The sequence below is a fragment of the Genypterus blacodes genome, unplaced genomic scaffold (assembly GCF_046128005.1).
Source record: "Genypterus blacodes isolate CSIRO-AG114 ecotype Tasmania unplaced genomic scaffold, CSIRO-AGI_Gbla_v1 ptg000013l_1, whole genome shotgun sequence".
Lineage (NCBI taxonomy): Eukaryota > Metazoa > Chordata > Actinopteri > Ophidiiformes > Ophidiidae > Genypterus > Genypterus blacodes.
Genome location: NW_027466827.1, coordinates 1,011,862 through 1,035,290, shown reverse-complemented (window position 1 = coordinate 1,035,290; position 23,429 = coordinate 1,011,862). Strand labels below are relative to the sequence as shown.

The following is a 23,429-nucleotide window of genomic DNA, read 5'->3' as shown; positions in this document are numbered from 1 at the left end:
ACGAGGCCGCGCCAGGGAATTCTGCAGGCAGGAGGCGATGAAGGGAACATTTGCATACCTTTGTCACACAGCAGGCCTCCCCAGTTCTTCTCGCAGTTGCATTGCCAGGGTTTTTTGCAGGTCCCGTGGACACACCCGGGGTAAAGCACGCAGTCGTCACAGAATTGTCCCTGCCAGCCGTACTTACAACTGCACACAGGACCAAAAGTTTAGAGATTTTAGTCTTTGCATCACATCACAAGCACCGAGTAAAGAGAAAAATGGAAAGATTGGATTCCCGTCTTTCACTATTCAACTTAAACCCACATAAGGAAGCAGGAGATGCTGCAAGCTGCCCGGGACAAACGGGGGAAGCCTGCCAGCCCCTCGACTGCGACCTCCCTACAGTGGAAACTCATCTAATATCCACTCTTGAATCAACCGATCCCAAGCCCTCCTGCCAACTAATCTTAGTGAAGGGTGACATTCCAGGGCAGGAGGGGTTAAGAATACTTCCAGGGGGCTCCCGTGCTGGAGTCCTGGAGGGGGGGGGGGCTACGAGGGTGGTATGGTGCTTCTGAGGAGCGAGCGACCGGAGACGACTGTGTGTACACGGTGTGTGTGTGTGTACACAGTGTGTGTGTGTGCACGCGGCCGCAGCATCCACGACAGCGCGCTGCTATTCCAAGGCTGTGTTGTCGTGGAACCAGCTGTCTTGTCAATTGACTGCTATTTTGAGTCCGCGCCGTCCTGCAGACGGCACCGCTGCCTCTCTGGGAGACGAGGCCTTTTCAGAAAAGCGCCGCCACGCTCAGGTTGGAGGGGTTGGGCATCTGGGGCATACCTGCCATGCTTCTGCCACCACACAGGATTTGCTTGAGAGGGCCAGACGGCGATGGTGGCCGCACACACCGACAAGACACTGGCAAGGAAGCTGCAGCCTTTTCAAACTTTCATTAAGCTTAAAGCTATCAGGAGACAGTCTGTGGTTTAATTCTTGGCTACATTTGCTGTATCTAATGAGTCCTCAATCAACATGGGTGCAGGCGTGAATCTCCTCAGTGAAGTTTTGCAACAGATGCCAGAATCCAGCTCAGAAGCGCCGTGCCTCCACCTGTCAAGCGTGATGAAAAATGTGTTGCAGCGCTTACCTAAGTGATTTCTGGAGATGACAAGCCTCTCACAATGTCAGAACAAGTCTATTTGAATGCTAATAAAACTCCTCAATGCGCCACTGTAATAACACAGGAGCAGTAGCTTTTGTGTGGCTTTACTGTCGGGCATGGAAGCCGCCACGCTCAGACCAATTGAATAGAATGAAAGGAGAGAATAATATATGGGATTTGATAGCAGCTTTCTAAGGTTAGTCACTAACCTAAGGCCTGTGCTTCATGCGTGCCAGTACAGGAATGTAAAACGTCTTCCATTCATGTCAGCAATCCTCTTGAGTTGAGACTTTGACATCTCGGAAAATCTCAGCGGAGTCACGCTGGGGTCACGCATCCCTGTACTGTAGGTCTTGCAGGGCACTATTGGCCTATCTGAGGAAGGGACTGCATCCATAATTGTGTTTCTATGGTGCATGAAAGAATGACAAAGCCCATCTGCTCCTTCTGCTTGAAAACCAGATGTCTTTGCTCTTACTTTCGTTTTCCTTCATGAAGTTTGAGGATCTGTGAAATGCTGCACCTGGTTTTCTGTTTTAAGTGTTTCCGAAATAAAAATAAACCGGTGGAGTGGCGAGTCTCGTGATTCTGCCCCGACCCCTGAACTCCAAATCGCAAATCTGCAGTTCAGCTCAGCCGCCGCTAAACACATCCGAGTCCGTTTCCTAGAAGTGGTCGTCCCTTCTTCCTCGGCTTGGAGCCAGTCCTTTTCCTGATGATGGGAGGGAAGTGATCGTCTATCCGGTGTCTGTGTGTGTGGGTGTGTGAGGGGGAGTGCAAGTGATGACAGGATGTACCATATCCTGGAAGTGTGGAGACCTGAGGGGGCGACGATACGTCACTTTATCAAACTGCCATTTCCACTTTTGGGAACCGAACGCAGCACAGTGGGATATTCATTTCCTTTCCTGCCCGCAAGCCCTACAAGGAGGACTGCAATGCGGATGAGGAGGGGATATGACAATTCCCGGCACGTTTACAGTGGTCAAATTTACACAGCGATAACTCCCCTTTCCTCCATCCGAGCCACAGAGGGCGGATGAGACGGTTGGTATTCTGCGGAGGATTTCGACGGCTAAAAATACAGGAAGGCAGGCGGCGTTGCCCTTTTTCTTATGAACCGCGCTGGACCATAGGGGACGGGGAAAGCCGGCCGGCCTCCACAAAGGAAGGTGCTCAAGCAGGTGTCCTGAGATCCATCGCTCTTTTCTCTTTGACGCTTTAAAGTCCAGAGCAACACTTCCTCCTCTTATTGGCCCTAAATCCAGATTAATCCCGACACCACAAAGGTTTCATCTTCTATCCTTATTGAGGGTAATTACATCACTTTACTCAACTTTAGCCGGCAATAAACAATAACTTGTGCACAATATGACAACATGCAGACTCATTTATCATCCCTAGAATAGAGGAGGAACTTCAAAACAAATGCAGATCCCTGAACGATCACATGTCGGAATATGAAAGCGGAACAGAATGTGCCGCTAATCTTACGTGCATGTCCCCGGGACGGAGCAGCCGCCATTTATCAGGTCGCAGCCTTGCCTGCAGATTGCTGAGAAGAGAGAGAGAGAGAGAGAGAGAAAGAAAAAAACATTTAAAAGTGGACACATAGCGTGACAATTTCTTTAAAAGGGGAACGCGCACACACACACACACACAAAGAGAGAGAGAGGGATAGCAAGACAGAGACAGAAGAATGGAGGCGGCAAAACTGAAAATAGGGAGGAGTAGAAGCTCATTTGTTTGCCATCATTCTAACATGTGCGACAAGACGCGAGAATACATGGGCGCCTTGACTGGGGCGGGGGGGGCAGGGTGGAGTAGGGGACGATTTTATAGCCTGCATGTACGACACCACCCCCCCTCTTAAAAACAAACCCCGTCCCTTTCCCTCAACCCCCCCTCCTTTCACCCTTCGTCTTCTAAGGTCAGCTGGGTGATTTATTGAGGCCTCCCTCTCCTACCCACCCACATACATGCAATTCACCTTTGCCCACACTTTTGTCGTTCACCATGATTTAAGGACACCGGGGCGACATCAGTATAACTCCACAAATTCATTTCTGGCAATCACAAGGTCCTAATAGGAGACGAGACATTTCCCCCCCAAACTCACCCGTCGTGCATTCTTTGCCCATCCAGCCCTCCAGGCAAACCTGGTTCCCCGACTGCTCGCAGCGGTAGTGGCCGAAGTAGTCGTCTCGCGGGACGCACAGCTTGTTGCACTTGAAGCTGTAGTAGTTTTCGTCGCAGCGCAAGCGGATGCGGTACACGAGGCGAGCCACCGGCCCGTCGTGCACGATCTTCTGCCAGTGTTCGCCGGGGTTGATCATGTTGGTTTGCGTGCTGCGTTCAATGAGCAGGTCCTTCTCGTCTGAAAGAAAAAGGAGACGAAAGCCGATTACAGGACGTTCCGATTAGAAGACGGAACCAAGATTTCACGCTTCCCCGTTTCAACTCGTGTCTTAGCCATGAATTCTTCTACAACTGGCATACGCCCACACACACAAGACAAATGAAAAGACCACTGGGAGTGAGAAGTTAGGGGGGCGGCCAGTCAATGGGACCATAAAGTCTCAAAGCTCCCGTTTTCCTACATTGCGTAACATCTTTATAGTTACCAAGAATCCTTTATTTCAGAAACAATCAACGTTATCATGAACCAAAATAAGGAGAAACCCAACAACAACATCAACTGGTGAGATTTCATTTTGGGAGGTGACAGCAGTGCATTCCAAGGCATCTTGACATGGGACTTGAGCTCATGATTTGTGATTTGTGAGTGAGTGAGTGAGTGAGTGAGTGAGTGAGTGTGTGTGTTTGAAATTCATTGTCTCCAAAATGCATTTTCTGGCAATAACACAAATGTCAGAGCCGTTGGGGTTTTGTCTTTTGCTTTTGTCATTCCGCTTTTGGTCGGCTGTTGCCACCATTTAGTCTGTAGCACGCAAACATTAAACACAGTTTCCCTCTGTGGGGACGTACTGGAGCGCCAGATTCCACTAAGAAAGCAATCTTTATCACAGTGGGATCGAAAACTGGCAAACAATCACTGTGGAAATAGGGGCCAGCGATTTCCTCTTTCTCCCTCGCTTTGGACTCCTTCGGACCATAGAAATTTCAAGTGAACATGCAGGAACGGACAGGAACACACACACACGCGCACACACACACACACACACACACACACACACACCTTCCTCTGTTGAGAACGACACAATGTCAGACAGAATTAAGCAACAATAACAGAAATAACCCCCGGCAGTTTCCAGATAGAGAACAATGGGCTCCGGGCCCGAGCTGGGCCCTGCTACCACCGTGTCTAAACACTAAATGTGGCCGTCCAGTCCACTCCACTTCCTGCTCGATAAACACAAGGAAAACAGCCGGCTGCCTTTCCTGAGGACACAGGGGGTGGGGGGGTGGGGGGGGGGACCACATCGTAGGACATGACGGTGGAGGAGAGGAATCTCACAGACAGACCAGTTCACCGCTGGGCTCTTACGTAGAACGAGATGTGAAGCATGTGCTGACTCAGGCCACGGCAACGCTTTTTGCTCCGGCAATGAATTTGACCATTTCTTTCAGCTCAGATCCGTTTAAGTTGTGTCAAAATCAATCAACCAATCGATCATTCAATCTGATTCTTGGTTTCTTTGTCCCTGCATGTCAACTTTTCTGATGGATCTGATGAATGAGTCGTGTAAAACTCAATAGAACAGGTGGCCAGAATTCTAACATTGTCTTTTAAATGAAACAATTTGATTTGTGGTCCCCATAAAGACATTTAGGCGATGCATTAACACCAAATTACACCTCAGGCCTGTATTCTTGATTCTCATTATCCATCGTTGAGTTCTACATCATTGTGCTTAACTTAGACCCATTGTCCTCATGTCTGGACAAACCCCGTCACATTCAATTACTACAACGTTGGCGACCGTGACACACAGGAGATTGGAGATTCAGGCTGTGCTTGTTAAGAAAACTGCCTTAAACTCAAAAATGGAGATGGAAAAGGCAACCAAGGTTTTCTGAGTTTACTTATCAGAGAAACACGGACATCCCGTCCACACCCTGATGGATTACTGTATGTTGACCTAAAGCTGACTGGTCTTATGAATAGAGGACACCCTGTCTGTCAGGCTAGTATGAAGGTGCTCCAGGGTCCATTTTTCCTCAATTCCTTTACATCAAACATTTACTGGCCATTCCAATATCAATGACATCAAAGTGCGACCCCCCCCCCACTCCACCCTACTCTACCCAGCTGCCCCATATCTCAGGTGTCCCTCACATCCTGCCAGGCAGAGGCAGCAATGGCTCACTAACCGTCTCCTTGAGGCTTCCCTTGCGCTCGTCCATGGAAGGCTGAAAGGGGCATTTGTTCCCCAAATTTGTCTTTCGTGAACCCATGACATCAAGGTTGAAGTCAGCGGATGGTTATGACTTAAGCATTTAAACACTAATAGTATGCGACACAGACTTCATCTAATTTGGCTGAGCTTCAAATTGCGGTTTTTCCCCCCAACTTCCCTCCATCTACATTCCAACATAAAGTGCTGCTGGGTACATTTGCTGGATCATCTTGGTAAAAATATAAAAATCTGTCTATATAAAGTAGTTTGGGCGAAGAACACGAGTCAGAAGAAAGGAGGGGGTTGGGTTGCAATCGTCTAATCAAAGCTGTGATGTCAAAATCTATTTCTTGTCCATTGTCTGCATTCCTGCAAGTGGAAGTGCTTTGATGTTATGGACAAAACAGGATGCAATGACCTCATATCAATAAGGTTTGTCACAGGACATTGCAACAGACAGATAAATGCCTTCACATGAACCGTTGCATGCATGGAAACGTATAAGGGACTCATCAAAGGTGCCACTGTCTCCACAGATCAAAGCCCCCCCCCCACACACACACACACACGCAGACATTATAATCCTGCGCTGCTCAATTGGTCTTCTTCCTCCCAGACTAGACTACTGCTCAGACGGGAAAAGAGGGCCGTACAGGAGTCCACAGCGGACATAACCAGAAGGAAAACAGGATACAGCTGGTCAGCACCGACGACCAGAGCCAACACGGCCCAGAAGAACCGGGCCTTGTATTCCATATGAGGTGTCTTTGAACGCCTCACCAGGTAAGAGGTTGATAACGTGAATTCAACCCGCACAAGTTCAATAAACTACATTCAGTATGTTTTAGGTTACTTTGGTTATTCTGTGATTAAGGCATTAAATGTTTCATTTTTTTCCAAATATCATGCTTGTTTCAATCAATCACAGACAACCAGTACCAATATCCACATAATCCCGTCTCCCTCAGGAGTTGTTCTAAAGACCCCAAGCAGTAGGATGTGAGTGAGTGAACACTTACCTTTTTGTGTGCTGTTGTCCCAGTCCCAGGCCTCTACAATCAGTGTGTATGAGCGCTGTAGAGGGAGATAAACAGGAAACACGTCAGGGAAAGTCAGAAATGTTGGACAAGGTACACTTCTTTCCTCTCTGTCCCAACACAAGTCTAAGATAGTTGCAGACGTCTTTTGAGGAAGAGAAACATTCACTCATCTACACCAATATGCCAGCTGATATGACCTGGGAGGCTGTGATTGGTTCTAGCAATTAATGCCATTCATCATAATCGATTGTTTTTAGCCAAGCAAGGTTGTGCAAAGCAGCAAAAAGACTCACACTCACATTGTGTCTATGGTATCATCTGCAGTATTCCTTCAGCCAACTCTACTACTATGGAGACGATGCAGAAATCAATTCCACTGCTACTACCAAGTCTCGTATGTAACTTGGCACGGCTGCCTGGAGGTGTGCTTGAGTTACGCAGCCAATGAAACCCAATGTTTTGCGAGATGCCTCAAGTAAAACGGAGGGAGAGGCCAAGATTCAGACTGCCTGACTGGACTCGGAGGGAGTTCGGGCAGAGATTTTACTGTCTATTTGTTCGATCTTTTGAAAAATCAAGGACTTTCTGAATTCCTTCCCTGCTCACTCGGTAGTTCTTAACAGGAGTCAACATGCTTGCTTAATTTCACAGTAGGACCTGCAGCCCAGGAAACCTCGTCCTTGAAAAATCTTGGCCGTTATTATCTAAAACTTGCACAATTTGTAATTAGCTAGCAAGATAGCTTGGTTAGCTAGATTATGGTTCTCAATCTCAGTTCTCAGGAAACAGCTGTGTAGGGTTTTATTCTAGACACAAAATTAAGGAATTTACATGATTGAAAGTCTTCTTTAATTAAACCGACATGGACCATTGATCACTTTTCTGTCTGTTTGCAACGATGAACAATAAGAAGGTGACTTTGCCAATTTTAGCTGTGGGAGATGAACTCTGCCTGGCTTTGTCCTTGGCTGTCACACTGCCAGGTAAATCAGAGGCTAAGGGGATTATCTCGTTTCGCACCAAGTTATGCTTTTACAATTCACCAGTGAGAACGACATAAAAATCAACGTTCTCTTGCTGCAGTGTGAATAAATGCCGCATACAGAAGGAAATGAAATGTGAGAACCAATAAAGACAGAATGGGACGAAGCACTGCAAAATCATTAGGCTTTCCCCTCGGGTGGTCAGAATGTGTTAAACTGTGCCATCTGCATTACACCACGTCACTGATGCTCACTGTTTATACTCATTCACCACTGACAAAATAGCTTTGTTTGAGCCCAGCTTTGGTCACAGCAGTTTGGATATTGAGCAATAAACCTATTTCTGTAGTTAAGACATGTGAGCCTAAATCACATCAGCTCCTGATGCATCATCATGACTCCTACTAGTGCAACCTACAACAAACCACACATTCAAATTACTCACAGCAATAAATTCATTTATTCCTTTATATATAAATTGCATTCAGATGCAAATTTGGCCAATTTCCCATTTTACATTTCTATCAATGTCAAATCATATTTAAAAAGGAATCCTCCCTCCTTCCTCCTAATTGTTTGCAATACAGCGAAAACTGCATTTTGTACAGTTGTCACTAGTTTGGCCACACACACACACACACACAAACACACACACACACAGATGGAAACTGACCAAGCTAACCAGCATCACAGGAGTAATCTAGCTGGTGTGCTGCAGGGCACACTGCTAGGCAACCAGCTGACCTAAATAGCACTCATTACGTCACCACCAGTGACAGTTGTAGTAGCCATGGTGTGACTGCCTGTGACCTCTACTGTAATGTCACTGATAGCATGTTGGCCTGGGACTGCTGGAATAGAAGTAGGAGGTCCGTACTTTTGAGGAACTTTTAGATGTCGGAATGATGCAAGAACAAAGAATGACAGGGAGGGGCACTGTAAAATATGTGTGTGTGTGTGTGTGTGTGTGTGTGTGTGTATGTGTGTCTGTGTTGTTGATCTGGGGGACAAACAAGCTGGTAGGCTGGTCGCTGCTGGGCTGTGGGATTAAACAAGCTTGTCTGGCTGTGGGTGGTGGCGGGAAGAAGGGGAGGGAGGGGGGTGTTATTGTGGAAGACTGTGGGTGAGAGGAGAAGGGGATGGAAGATAACAGGGTAGGGTGAGCTCAAGGGCTCGGGTCAGTGTTTGGCCATACGAGTGCAGCTGTACAAGATGGTAGCCTAAAGACCTTAACTAGAGAAAAGTCTAAAAAACAGATTGCCGGGGAGCGATACGGTTCTGACTGGAAGCTGAGAAGGAAAGAAGAGGAAGAGGGGCGATGTAAGGGAGAGAAGAAGGCCAACAGTTCCGTCTCTGGGGTGGGAGGGTGAAGGCAGGCGGGTCTGCCGGCGACGGTCGCGCTGCTGCTGCCGCCGACGACAGCGCCGCCATACCCGCCCCGACCCGCAGACGCTACAACAGATGCAGCCTCAAAGATGGATTATTTGACATGAACATGGATCATCCCACGACACGTAGCTTTGGCTTCTGACCTTTCCACCCATCCCCCCCCTCCCCCCACAATACATTGGGCTGGCTTGCTCCAGTCTGAGCATGTGGGTGGGTGTGTACGTATGCCAATGCATGGGAGACGGAGAGAGGGAGATGACACACGACTGGGAACGAAGCGCTAGACGGGGGAATCTTAAATGACGCACATCTGGGAATGAGACAGTGTTGTGTCTGCATGCGGTGACTATTTAGTCATGTACCATCATCGGGGAAATCCTTATCCAAGCTCAAATACAGAGCTGTTGCCCAAATTACGCCCCTGCACCTTTTGAGTTTGCCATGTGCTTGAAATCCGGGCAAGTGCACATTCCTGCATGTTGTAAACGCTCTGCTAAATAGTCCCCCGTGTCCATGGGTGTCGGGGTTTGAGCAAAGCCCATGGACTAGCCTGGTTTCCCACAGACCATCCCAGTCTGTGATTAGCTGGATTAAGTGACAGCTGCCCAAATGGCTGGAACAAGATAGATGGATGGGTAGGGGGATAAAGGGGAGGAGTGGGGGAGGGAAGGGGGAAAGGCTACTGAACAAAGACCCTTGTCCCAACACCGTAACTCACCCCCATCCCAATCAAAACCATTGTGCATGAAGAGACACCGTCAGCACAAGGAAAATTAGTGTCAGCATGTGTGCTAGCGAGTCCAGACAGTCCAATGTTTGAAATCAGGGAACATGGCAACTGGTTTTCACACAAGTCCCAATCTTAACACCTGACTAATAAATACTGTCAAACTCAAAAAACAACAACTATCACCATTCCATTCCTACAAAATAAATACTTGCGATACCATGACGAATACTTCTAATACTCTTCAGACAAACCTCCAAACCCGACCCAGCCCTTCCCCTTATGGATTAGAGGATTTACTTAGAGAAATCCCACATTTCAAGACAAGGAGGAGGACATGGTTTGAAAAAAAATAAATGCATTTGTGTCACATGCACTGATGACGTAATGACTCTGAAAGGGGACGAACCCCAGAGTGATTTGACCTCATCAAACAAGGCCGTGCATGTGAAGGCTCAGGACAGAGGATAAGGAGACGTCTGGGAGAGGCACAGGTATAGGTTCCCACACTAGCTGAGGGACGGATGGATAAGTGAAGACGGGGGGCTAGAAGGTGGCGATTTAGAAGAGAAGGACAGGGAACAGGGAGGAGGCAGTGGGAAGTGGAAGCTGGGGCAGGCTGGGGTCACTAAGCATGGATCTGCACGCTTCTGGCTCAAAAGAGGGGTCAGCCTGGTGTATGCGAGTGCATGTGGGCCAGTGTGCGTCTGCATTCTAAGAATACAAAGAATGTGAGCGCCGAGCCTGGTGGCTAATCCTATGGCAGATCCCAGTCAGCCTGCGATTCAGGATCAATGGAGGGGGTATGTCCGCATTGTAGATCAGAGGGTTGATGGACTCATTTCTTTCCCCTGGGGAGAGTAAAGACTGTATCTGTGTGTAAGGGTTTAACAGTTTCATAGAGAAATGTAGTTAGTTTTCTTATTGATTTGATTGACTTTTATAGTTAGTAAAGAGAGACAAAACACAGAGACAAAGAAAGTGAGGACATTGCCATTAAACAGTATGAATGTTTGACCAAAGGTGCACAAATATGCTTGGTAACTTTTATCTGAATCCATCCAGCAAAAATATGAAAACTGCACATTTAGTCCCTAATCAAAAAGTGCACAATGACTGATATAGATTTTTGATTAACTGCAAAAATACAAAACAAAATGCTTGGTTAAACATTCTCTGTTATCAGGAGCGACTCCAAATGTCATTGAGGGGTGACCTGAATGTCCACTACCGACTGCACCCCCCTGTTCCCAGCTCCTTGGGGACCGTTCCCTGACAGCCCCTGATTTATTGCCCTCCGCGAGACATGAGGTCATCATGATTCATCCCGTGGCTGGTAATCGCTACACGTAATCTTCATTAATCTGTGATGTCAATCCCAGCTTTTTATTTCACTTGGGTTGAGTTTATGCAGCTCCAGCCGGAACAGGAAGGAAGGAAACAGAGACGCTCAAACCAAATGTTCATCAGCATCATAGATCGTCGTTGCCTGAATTTAACTTGAATAATCAATATTCTGATTGCATTGGCAGCAGAATTAATAGCCCCTATTGACTCTTTGCCAGACCCCCTCTGAGTGAACAACCAGAGACGATTCATGATACAGGGGTGGACGTCCTCCTTTGAAGCACCTCTTCCTCAAGTGTGCTTCAAATACAAATCTCTCCCTGTCCATCAAAGCAGAATCAGACCTCCAGTGGTAATATTCCCTGCAGATGTTCCACCAACTTTGCAGGATTTCACAAGTCCAAAATGTATTTAATAACTCCCAATTGCAGCTATCCAACTTTCACTCCCACCTGTGTAGCTTTCTGCTTCATACCAGACATAATAATGTCAAGGCCTGAAACCCACTAATCAACACGAACATGCATCAACAAGCATCTCCCAAACGCAGACGGAGAAGCTCCAGCTCCAGATCTACCTCCCTGACTCAGTCATTGCCTGACTACATGAACACTAGGCCAAAACCCTAAATCATCTCACCCCGTCTGCAGACCTTTCTCCACAAACACAGACACACAGGAAGGACAGTGTCTGCAAATTCATTCATCCCATTTGCACGTAGCAAAGGGTTAAAACGTGAGCAGATTTCAACAGCCAATTTGCACACGTGAAGACCTAACCTGACAAAATGCCTTCATCTGGACAAAGGAAGTGAGTTGAGGAGCCAGGTAAGGAGGAAAGGCGTGCATACATACATGCATACGTACATACATACATACGTACATACATACATGTAAGCCAGAGATCTGACTGGTCAGAGAGGTGGAGGGGAGGGATGTCTGGACACGGTCGCTTGCCAGAACTGCGTGCCAAGAGATGTCATTCGGAAGGCAAGGCATTTAGCTGGCTGGCACTCACACCAACTATGCGCACTCTCACACACACGCGCACACACACACACACACACACAGCCCATTGAGCATGCTGCTACTATGCCAACGGGGTTATTACCCATGCACTTCCAATACAACAAACCCCTCCCCTCCGGGTGCTAATTAACCTGCATGATCCGAGGCTATGCAACACACAAAAAAACAAACACCAGCACATGCACAGAAAAATCTAATCATAGTCACCTATTAAGTGTAGCTTAATGCTCGGTACAATAAAACAAAAATACTCCTACAAACCTTCATAGTAAACCAACAGGTCACCTCAAATCCATAAGGACAAGAACAACTGTCACACTCAAACAGGTATTGTAGGAAGGAGTGTTTTATGAATAGCTCGCCATGCAAATGAGGAAATAGGGCATTAACGGCTCTTTCAACACGAACAATAACAGTGACAAGTGACAGGCGTTTATGAATGAGGAAACATTTTTACGTGACACCCATCTGCTTTAACACCTTCAATCTGCAGTTGTGCCTTCTCAATCAAGCTGCCAAGTGAATGCCTGACCTAAATGGTGCCGGGCCATAGAAATGACCAATTTCAACTTAACCGCTAAACTCTGATGTTCTTGAAAATGGAGGGTGCAATGAAAAAAAAAAAGCACCAAAGCACCCATTCAAAACCGTGGATGTCTTTAAGAGATGTGAGAATACAGGTCTGACAGGGAACCGGTACTCGCAATACGAGTCTGCTCTATCAGCTTTCATACGCGTGTCACGTCCGTGTTTGTCTAGCATGATAAAACAACACAGACCAAACCACGATGACGCTTCAGACTGCCACCGTGTTCGTCACCGCTTGTTAATTTTCCACTGAGAATAATAGCGACAAAGCTTTTAAACCGTCACCTGAAGTCTCCTCTTATAGATCCGTGGTACTTTGCCAATTACTCCTGGAGCTGTCGATTTGCCGTTAGAGCTACTACGCGCTTCCGAAACATAACAAGGGCCAAATTCCCGACACAAAGCAACAGGCCGAGTGACTGCGGAGCAATACGAGCTCTGCTTTCCAGCTGAGCTCCATTATCATATCAAACAGGTTCAACAGTACAGTGACAATTTAACTGCCTGTGTAATGACATGGCTTTAATTACCACCGCGAGGAGCCCGTGGCACCTGCACACCATTCATCTAACAAGAAGCAGGGGACGCAATGGGCCGGGGCGACGGGCACATACATTCAAAAACGACAGGAATATATGCAAGGGCGACAAAGGCGACATGCACACTCACAACGCCACTACACATCCGTTATCCGCTCAAGAGTTAGAAAACATGGGCCCCGTGTCGCCGGCAGCACCTGGGATGTGGGCGTCAACTTCAAACGCCAGCTTTTTCCCTACGGTATAGTTTTTCCTTCTCATATTCTTTCCTGTTTAGATTTGTCTCAGACTACTATGAAAACGCTTTGCAGACGGTGTTGAAATTAATATACCTGATGATTTCCGCATGTTAATACATCAATTTTACCTTAATAAACAGCAATTTCCTGTTTGCATTCCAGTACCATTTGACTGTACTTTGTTGTAACCATTGGATTAGCTGCACCAGCACAATGATTAAACCACAATATTGATATTTTCACATTTGTTTACATCACTTATGTGGATTTAAAGGCATGTTATTCAGATTTCCACATTGTTATTTTCTTTGAGGGGACTATTATAAAACATTTGCTGCGTTTTAATGTTCCGGAATCAGATAGGTACATCTTACTGCTAGTGCACAAGCTGCTGCATCATCTCTTTAAATAGCTCCACCCCCCTCTACTCTCTTTGGTCAGGCCTGAGGTGGCAACACTGGCTAGCCTTACCTTTGTGGGCGTGTCTAACCGGGTGTGTGGCAAGGTGGATTCAAAAGTGTCTTCAGTGTCTATGTAAACATCAAATGCTAATCAAGAATAAAGCTTTCACAGCAGGGCCTACAGGTGCAGGAGTCGATAATGTTCCGACGATGTCACACTTACAAATGAGTGAAAATAACAAAACAGGATGTGAAGTGCATTGCTGCACCCTGAACGGCCTCGTAAAAAAAGACTCACCGCCTCTTTTGCTTTGAAAATGACTAAAACAAATGAGCTTGTTGACCGTGACGTAGAACACGGCAGCCTACATGCCGTGTCTATGTACAGTTGGCTGTCTGAAAGGGGACAAAAACCACTTCAGACAATGCAGAGATAAACATACTACAAGCTCTCGTGTGTCACATCAGCCAAGACCCCAGAGAGACTACAACCCCCCGGGAATACCTGCAACATCATAACAAAAGAACTTGTATGGTTATCAGTGCTCGTCCTCACTCCTGGCACCACACTTCTTGTTTTTGCTGAGTCCACAACTGTACTAAGTCTTCCACTTCAATTATCAACACTAACAAGCAGCTCCAGGCCATCCTCATTATGTCTGCGGGACATTATAACACACACTCAACACTTTGTCCCTGTCAGAGATGGTGAAGCGGATTTAGGTGAGCAAGTCAGACAAACGTTTGTATCTTTCTATGAACCCACACGCAACTGGCACACCTGCATTCACGAGGGGCCTTCAACCTGGTGTGTAAAGAGTGTTATGGCCTTGAATAAGATGTCACATTAGCAACATGTTCTTTTCATTAGAAAACTACAGTTTAGGCAAGTAATTGCTATACAGCACAGGGATAAAGTGCGAGCTAATCCAGTGGTGGCACGGCCTTTAATGCATTTTCATTCAGTGTTGACTGCCGCCCTCCTTCATTTTCATACAAGATCTTCATCATCCATCACTTAAACTAAGTCCATAATCCTGCTTTAATGGAATGACAGAAAGTAGGAGTATACGTAGGAAACTTTGCCACGGGCGACTGAAATGACTTCTCTCACATGAGCTGACAAGCTACACCCAACTCCATCCCAAGAGGGATTTGAATGCTGGTTTACACATTCAAACACAATGACCTCACTTGGTTCCTGATGGGCCATTTACACGCAGTGGTTCGCTTCAAAAAAAGAGAAGAAGTGGTTTGGACTGCACCAACAAGTCTAATTTGCAAACCTTTCCAGTTGTGTCTAAAGTGGCTCTGTTTCTGTCGGGAGAACGTGATGGCAACAACTGGGTCACACACTCGTTCGTGACATATTGGATATGCTGGAAGACTAACAAGTGACACTTCACATACAACTCAGTTTAAGTGTTTGGAATTGATATAATTTAGACAAGCATCACCATTTAGTGCCATTGGGAAAATCTGATTACTGGTGACATCACTGACTGTCCTCCTCAAAGTCACACACACACACACACACACACACACACACACCATAAGAAGGTGTCATGCCCTCTTCATACATAAAACCCACTAGTGTACATAAAGGTACAATCATGGAAGAAAATCCCTCCTTGCTTACAGCATAAAAATCAACATCAATATCCATTTCAGATGCAGAAGGAATCAGATGGTAGTGGCAGAGTTCAATCCACGAGTTTCCACTCAGTTTGGAAAACGCCAGCTGTCAGCACAGTCGATAAGAAATCTGTGCAAAGCAACAACACAGATACCGCAGCTTAATACGCCAACAAAGATGCAGTGAGACAGAATGTTCAGAGGCTACGACGGTTAAGAGAATGCGGTTAGAGTGATGGCAATGAAAGTCTAAAAACACGTCTTGCAAGGCTCAAGAAGCAGCAATTCAGGCTCTTGTGGTTTATTTTGTGCAGAGCCCCAAGGGGAACATGTGTCTCTTGTCTTTTGTGATTCTCTCTAATTGCTGCAAACATCATACGGCTGGTTCTGCCACTCGCGAGGCGCCAGTGGGCAGAGCTCAACCGGCGACACAATGATTGTGATATTTGGATCGATTTCAAGCCAGGCAGGATTAAAGAAGGCAAAGGATTCTGCAGCATGTTTGGGTTCTTGGACATATTCGCCTGTCTGCCATCTTTTGAAGTATCTAAACACCTTTACCCTCCATGATTACACACGAACAAGACGAGTAGCTGTCGCGGCAGCTCACTGGACAGAATTGCTGTTTTTCCATGCAGATTCTGTGACGACTGGAGTTGATGTAATTTGCTGGTGGAAGTGCTTTCTGTTATGAAATTGATGCAGTGGAACATGGCAGCGTGCTGGGCGCTGTCAGCGATACTCTGAATGCACACCAACAAGCCCATGTGGGTTTCTTGAAGGATAATGAAGTAAAAGTGCCATCAGCAGCACAGAACTACAAGTACTTTAGGTATGGCAGCGTGGAATAAAAGGCATTTTGAGCACTCGGAGAGGACTAACCTCAGATCCAATTACACTAAAAGCTGAAAATGTGTATATTGTGCCTGTGGCCTGCTGAACAAGAGAAGATGGGGGTTCTCACTGTAAAATTATTCAAAAATCGGGAAAATGGAAAATCTAGGTAAAGTAGAATGGAAGAAAACACAGGCTGCTTTCCTGCAGTACTTGAACTCATCATTTAGAACTGCAACCACTTGCAGTACTTCAAATCATTTAGCACCCAGTTTGTGATACTGCTGCAGCTTTGATGTTATTCTGAGAGCACACACACACACACACAAGCCACGGTTCTGCCACCATGTAGACTTCCCACAAACATATTCGGCTCACTGAGAAGTCTCCAATCAGTTTGAGATGCCTCTGACACAAAGGTCCCCCTCCCCACCCCGGTGCTAGCTCCAATGATGTGTTCCTCTTGTTTGAAGCACAAAGGATCTACATGCTGTCAAGGGCAAATCCACACAAATCAAAAGGTGAGGTAACCAATCGCACCTCAGACTTGCTCTGCATTAACTGGAATGTAAAAGGAATATTACAGCTTACTTAAAGCGATCCAGCCAAACGCTGATCCTCCACTTACTTTAAGCATTTATGACACCAAACTGCAACGACCGCAGAGGCAAGTAGGAATCTGCATTTAGACTGACAAGAGCATGGAAGTGTTACACCGTTATTATTAGGACTAAGGTTAGTGGGGGCGTGGGAGTAAGTTGGAGGAAGAGGATTCTCCAAGGTGGTGCTGCTGAGGGACTTCAACTGTGAAGCAGCTGCGTGATATGCAAAGTAAAGGGAAGTGTTTGAACTAGTCTGGAATACCGTCTGCAGATCAGAACAGGATGTTATGGAATGAATAAAATGTTATCGCAAAAATTCCAAAAAGTAATCACACCGTGCAGCGGCTCTTTCCTCTCTTTTCTTATTTAAAACCTACAAATAAAAACTCCACATCCGTAACACGGCAAAGGCGAGCTCCTAGTCAAACATGGCCTTTCACCTTGGGAGCCCGTGACTGACTGATTAATTGCCAAAATCAATATTTACATGAGCTGAATTACAGGTGAGACTCCTGTATGTGGCTTTCCACAAGGCAGCCCTGGGACCAGGACGGGAAAGGATGGGGGGAGGGAGCCGCAAGGGAGGATAATTGTTTACTAGAGGCCTATCTAGCCGTCTCCTAGCAACAGCCGTGACAAGCTCCCTATCAGGTGTGGCTAACCATAGCTGTCTGCTGTTAGCCTTTGGCTCTGCGAGTGTGTGTGGATCCAAAATACAGCTCTTCAAACTGCAGCGAGGAGAGAAAGGCTTAATCCAAAAATGACTGAGTGCGAGAGGAAGGAGAAGAGACTGCAGACGGCTAAATCAAAAAGTGTTTGAGAGGGCCGATATCTGCAAACATATTCTGAATACACTTACAATGTCCCAGTTTCTATGTCCTCTATCCGATGGTTACCAGAAATAAGAATGAGGTGAGATCACGGCCTCATTTACACCACCAGGCACAAGCGACTCCGTTCAATTGGCTCACATGCAGCAAATATCACACACGTGAACATACAATGAGGTATTCAAAAGGGGAAATCTGATATGCATTTGTGCCGGCTGTCATTTTCTAAATCAAAACTCAAACACAACAGGTAGCGCAGCATTTTGAAATTAAACCCTTGTTTATGCATATAGATGGTTTCAGGTCTGCACAGGAGAATGTAGGTCAACATTGGTGACTCCTCTTTGTGGGGTCAACATAAGTCAATAAAATACCAAAATGTGCACAGACCAATGAAAACAAGCCTTAAACATGTCTTCTTTTGTTGCTATGCAGTTTTCAACATGGATATAACATAACATGAACAGATCACAGGGCTCCATTATGACTTTCTATGTGGGTAGAGCAGATTCCAATCACTTTCTCAACCACTGGTTCCAATGGAAGACAAAAAGGTCACAACCTAAAGAAGAATTTAACATTTTTTAGCAGTCGAATCACAGTTTGAGATAAAGATAGAGGTGACAGAAATGAGATGCAACAGGGTATAAATGAAAGCAATGACACAGCAAGAAACATCTCTTCAAAATTGTAGTATTTGAAGACATAAATGCCCAATTTTCCTTCTTTTTTTTTTTTTACAGCACAGATTTAAATCGTGCGAGTGACTTGGGGCAGTGCCAGAAAAAGTACGACAAAATTACTGTGTGCTTTCCATGTACAGATGGTGAGTGCAGCCAGCCAAAACCATTCACATACTTTGGACTCCTTCCAGAAAAACAATCCTAAAACAAGTCTGCGCAGATTAAAGCATCATTTTTCGCGATTTTTTACGCGTTTGTTGCGTCATTGTTCGCGTTGCTCTCGTCTGGGCTAACCAGTGCTGTGAGGTTGCAGTATTTGGTTGAGGGCATGAGCGGCTTCTTCTCCTTCTCTTTAAGTAGGAGCTGTGATCATGACACATGTCTTTGAGTCTGAGTTTGAAAATAATAATTAAGATGATGATGTTGGTCGTTGGTGTGTATCAGCTAGAGGGCCCGGGCGAATTGATGCGTCCATTTACGAGCAGAGTGAGAGAAGGGAGGACTGATACATATCAAAGTTCAGAGAGGATATGGTTACAGGCAAGCTCACGTAAAACGGACGTCCGGTTAATGTGGCTGAGGGGTAAAGAGAGAGAGAAGGAGGGAGGGAGGGGGAGAGAGAGAGAGACAGAGAGAGAGAAATTCCACCGGCAATTTCATTAGTGATCAAATGGAACTAAGATGTGTGTCCCTCTGTTTTGCTCTCCTTCTCTTGCAGGCACAGCAAAATGGAAACTCAATCAAGCAGACCAACGGGGCAAATGTTCATCATTCCTCACAGTGATGTCCTCCAAAGTCCAGCGCCATAAATCAGATAAAAATTCAAATGACTTACATTTTGACCTATTTACGGCCCATTTCTCTCATCATTATGTTTCTGAAGCGTTAATAATCAGCCACATACATTCTTCAAGCTCCCAAACTCTCCACTCCCAAACCTAAACTCAGCTCTTGCATATTATAGGTCAGACATTCATCTGGACTGCATTGTCATGTCTGAACATTGAATTAATTAATAGGCCCGGATTTACATATTAAATTCATCAGTGAGCAGCAAGCATCCCTCGTCCATCTCCTGCTGGCATGAGGGACACACAGATAAGAATCATGAACCTGAAGAAAACAGGCTGATTAGTGGGCTGAAAAGAGACTGAGACTAGAAAGTGTTACCGACTGGTTTACTAAGCACCAGGGATGAAACGGGCAACACAAACAAACCTGAAGTACATCTACAGAAATTGAAAAAGGTAATAAACAAGTGTTCAGATATTAGGATCAGGATCTCAGCCTCAATTCTGACGGCAAATCCCATTGATTAACTTGCTTTCTTTCCGTATATCTCATGAGAACGATGGTAACTTTGTCTTAAGATACTCTACCCACGTATCAAGGCCAAAATGGAAACAAAGCCAGAACACCGGCCGCATCACTTTTGTTTCATGATGCTTAGACATGAATGGGTATCAAATGACGGTTACATCTCAGAAACGGGAACTTTTCCTCGCGCCACCAAGAAGCAGAAGTTATAAAATTCCTAACCTACGCTTGAGTTCTGCTTACAGCTGGGTCAGGGGATGACAGGAGTCCAGCCCTGATTAGTTTCTATGGAACTTAGAATGGGCACTTAGCCAGATGACACAGCCAATAGTACACTGCATCTTTGTTTCTCCAGCAAGGAAAAGAGACAACAGCACAGCGAGTGACCCTGCAGGCTTGTGGTGACATCTGGCACTGGAATAGTCTGTGTTATCAGCCCGGGCCACTTAACAAAAAGACAACACACCAGAATAACCCTCTTCACCTCTGCCTTGAGGTGTCGGTCAATACTTCAAATGAGACGCTCCGAGTGGTTTTATATCGTGTGTGTGTGTGTGTGTGTGTGTGTGACACCAAATTTACAGTGTGTGACGTGAATCGGAGAAGCACAAAGACAAATGGAAATCAAGAGCTCTTTTCTCTTGCAATTATCTGCTTAACTAAATGAAATACTGGCTGTTTCCATCACTAATGTCTACTAATTTCAATGTATTAACACAAACATGCAGAAATATAAGGCAGTATCCTAGGTCCTTAACACACACACACACACAGTCACTCACACACAGCATTGAATACTTGAACACCTTATTTGCGTGCCTAATCCATCCAGCCATCAATCATCTGCAGTCTAACAAACTTAATTGCCCTGGAGGGGCCACCAGGGGCCACCTGGCACCCACAGCAGGAGAGGAGGCAGTGGGGAGCAGAGGGGTGGGGGTGAGGTGTCAAAACAAGCCAACTACACACACCAAATCCCTGCCCCAGGCTTCACTTCATTTCAGTTTTATTAGGAGAACATATTTCACACTGCTTAACGAAGCTCACAGCAAGATGTCACTCATTCATCATTATATTAGGGGATGAATTGGAGCATCCATCTAACACACACACACACCTGGGGTGGAGCTCCAAGTACTGTAGGTAATTATCTTATACGGAGAGAACACAGCTCCAATCTCCTGTTAGAGTTAAGAATGTTGACTGTGTGTTTATAGAAGTTACAGATCTTGTGATTGATGACTTCTGGTCTTTTGCTGGCTGTGCTATCAATTACAGAATCCAGCATTTACTTCTATCTGCTATATTCTAGAAGCTACAATAGAATAATCAGGATGGTAATGAGGCCCTGTGCAAAAAGTTGAAAACCTACTAAACCAAGTGTAGTTTGATGGATTTTGTTTACCACAGGAGCTTTCTTTAGGATCGTATACTGGTTTAGTACCGTATACTCATGTCTACATAAACCAGGCTAGGGTCTCTATCAAAGCATTGCCCTCAGTCTAATTACCCTATCATGGCCTTGGCAGGTGCAAGCTGGTGAATTGGAACAAAGCCAACCTCATATATCAGGGGGGCAACTTTAAAAGATGACCCAGGTGACACCGTGAACCAATGTGGCTGCAACTGGATCCTCACACAACACGGATCCGGTTGGGACGAGACGACTCAAAGAAAACCGTTTGACACATTACACTAACAATTATGACATAAGAGGCGAGCCAAGCAGCAGTTTATATACAATTGGCTGAATAAATGATGTTCCATTGATCTGTTTAAGTCAAGACAACAAGCTTTGAGCAAATTCTGAATTAAATCCATATTATTGGAGGGGATAATTTAGGAATCATTTACACATTAGAAGTGTTTTGACTCTGCAAAAGTCAGCTGGAGTACCGCCAGGGAGCGCTTCAGGTACCATTAATGGCACACGGACCACAATTTGAGACCCCCCCTCCCTCCAACCGGTGTTACAGACTTAAAAAAAAAAAAAAGAGGATTCACTCACCGGCCACGCAAACTGGAAGGGGATCTGGATCTTCCAGGCGTTGTCGATCTTACTCGGGTTGCTCTTGGCGCTGCTAAAAGAAAACGTATTTCCACCGAGGACTTGCGTAGATCCCGCCCCGTAGGTGCAGAAGCTGTCGGTGTCGACCTCGGTCTGGTACTCCTTCAGGCAGATCTTGAAGTAGGTGTCGCACTCGTCGCGGGTGCAGCGCAGGTCCGCGGATCTCCTGGATCCGTCGCAGCACTCCCCGTTCGCCAGCTCCCCGTTCAAATTCTCCACGGAGATCAGCTGCAGCTCGAAATAGCCGGTTGACTGAGACCTCTGGAGTGGAAGGAAAGGAGAAGCAAAAATAAGACACATTATAGGCCGAGACAATACGAATTAATACAGCCATTGACATTGCTTGGAATATTGCAGGCAAATATCGTGGGGGGGAAGATTCGGGGTTGATCGATAGCTGCATCATGCACGGACAGATACCCCCCCACGCGTGAAACACCCCGGCGGCCGGCCAGTCAGTCAGTCAGTCAGTCAGTCAGTCAGTCAGTTCCTATCATTCTGGAGCAAATTAACCGCCGCTGCAGCCCCCAATTGATGCAGTGCAACTTTCAACTTCTTGGCGCAGGCCTGCTTCCCAAAGAGCCACGCAGGGTTGCTTGAGCAGCATTGTAACCAACAATGGGGAGAGAAGCTCCGTCATAATTCCACACACACTTCCAATCTTGTCACGGTTTACGCGATCACATGCTCCCACAAAACTGACGCTCCACGCAAACGCAATTAATCGATTAATAATACCGATTCGAATATGCAAAGACAAATACATCTAATGCCCACGCCCACCAACTTTTGACATTGATAATTTTTTTGGAAACATTATTTCATTCATCTGGCGAGCAAAATTACGCGTTAATTTCAAAACGATTTTGTGAGATTGAGAGTGTTTCTGTTGTGTTTTTTGTTGTATTTACCTTGGTCCATAACGTCAACAGCAGCAGGCACACTATTGGGACGCAATTCCTAATCCTGGTGCGATTCCACATGCCTCCGATTTAATTAGAGTGGCATAGGAGGCGAGAAGCGATCGGAAAAGACAAACAGCCGTGAACCGGCGACGGGGATCCTCCTCCTCTGCTGACATGCAAAAATTAAATATTCACACGCGTGTTTTTTCCACCGCGGATGTCCCGATTTCACCGACACATTACATGCGTGTGTGAGCAGGCGGCGGATTGCAGCGCAGTGATGGTCCATGTACAGGAGTGTCTCCCTCCGTGAAATCTCTCCACACAGCAACTGAGATGTTCCACAGCCACGGCCTGAGGAGAGGATGTCTGCTTTGATTGGCAGCCCGGCAAACCACTTACAAATTGGCCTGCGGGCTGTCTGTGAGCCAACCGGATTAAGGGGCGGACGGTAGTATAATCACCCCCCCTCCCCCCCTCCTCTTTTACACACACACACACACTCCCTCACGTACACACACACACACACAAACGCACACACCATCGTCCCCAAATTTGAATTATACAGGGTTCCCATTGCGCGTCATTTGGACAAAACCGCATTACAGCTCGCAAACAAAGCAGGGGTCGACATTAATTAAGTATATTATAATGAGCGGGGCTTTAATTCCCAATTAGAAGCGTAGCCACGCGGTCTTTGAATTTAATTATAGTCTTAATTAGGCAAGGTGACACATTTAGATGACAGGATAATGATGATGAAAGCTT

The 23,429-nt window shown here is 46.1% G+C and overlaps 1 protein-coding gene across 2 annotated transcripts in view; it reads right to left on the bottom strand.

The window, feature by feature from the left end:
* Positions 1-23,020, bottom strand: part of jag2b (jagged canonical Notch ligand 2b) — a 37,512-nt gene extending 14,492 nt beyond the window's left edge. For both annotated transcript variants that reach the window (XM_076167490.1, XM_076167497.1), the window contains exons 1-6: positions 22,668-23,020; positions 21,697-22,017; positions 6,526-6,580; positions 3,265-3,522; positions 2,640-2,700; positions 59-189 (exon numbers count right to left, since the gene is read on the bottom strand). In XM_076167490.1, the coding sequence (XP_076023605.1) occupies positions 59-189; positions 2,640-2,700; positions 3,265-3,522; positions 6,526-6,580; positions 21,697-22,017; positions 22,668-22,739 (898 nt within the window). In that variant the 5' untranslated portion in view covers positions 22,740-23,020. The remainder of the gene's footprint in view (positions 1-58; positions 190-2,639; positions 2,701-3,264; positions 3,523-6,525; positions 6,581-21,696; positions 22,018-22,667) is intronic.
* Between the last annotated feature and the right edge of the window lie 409 nt (positions 23,021-23,429).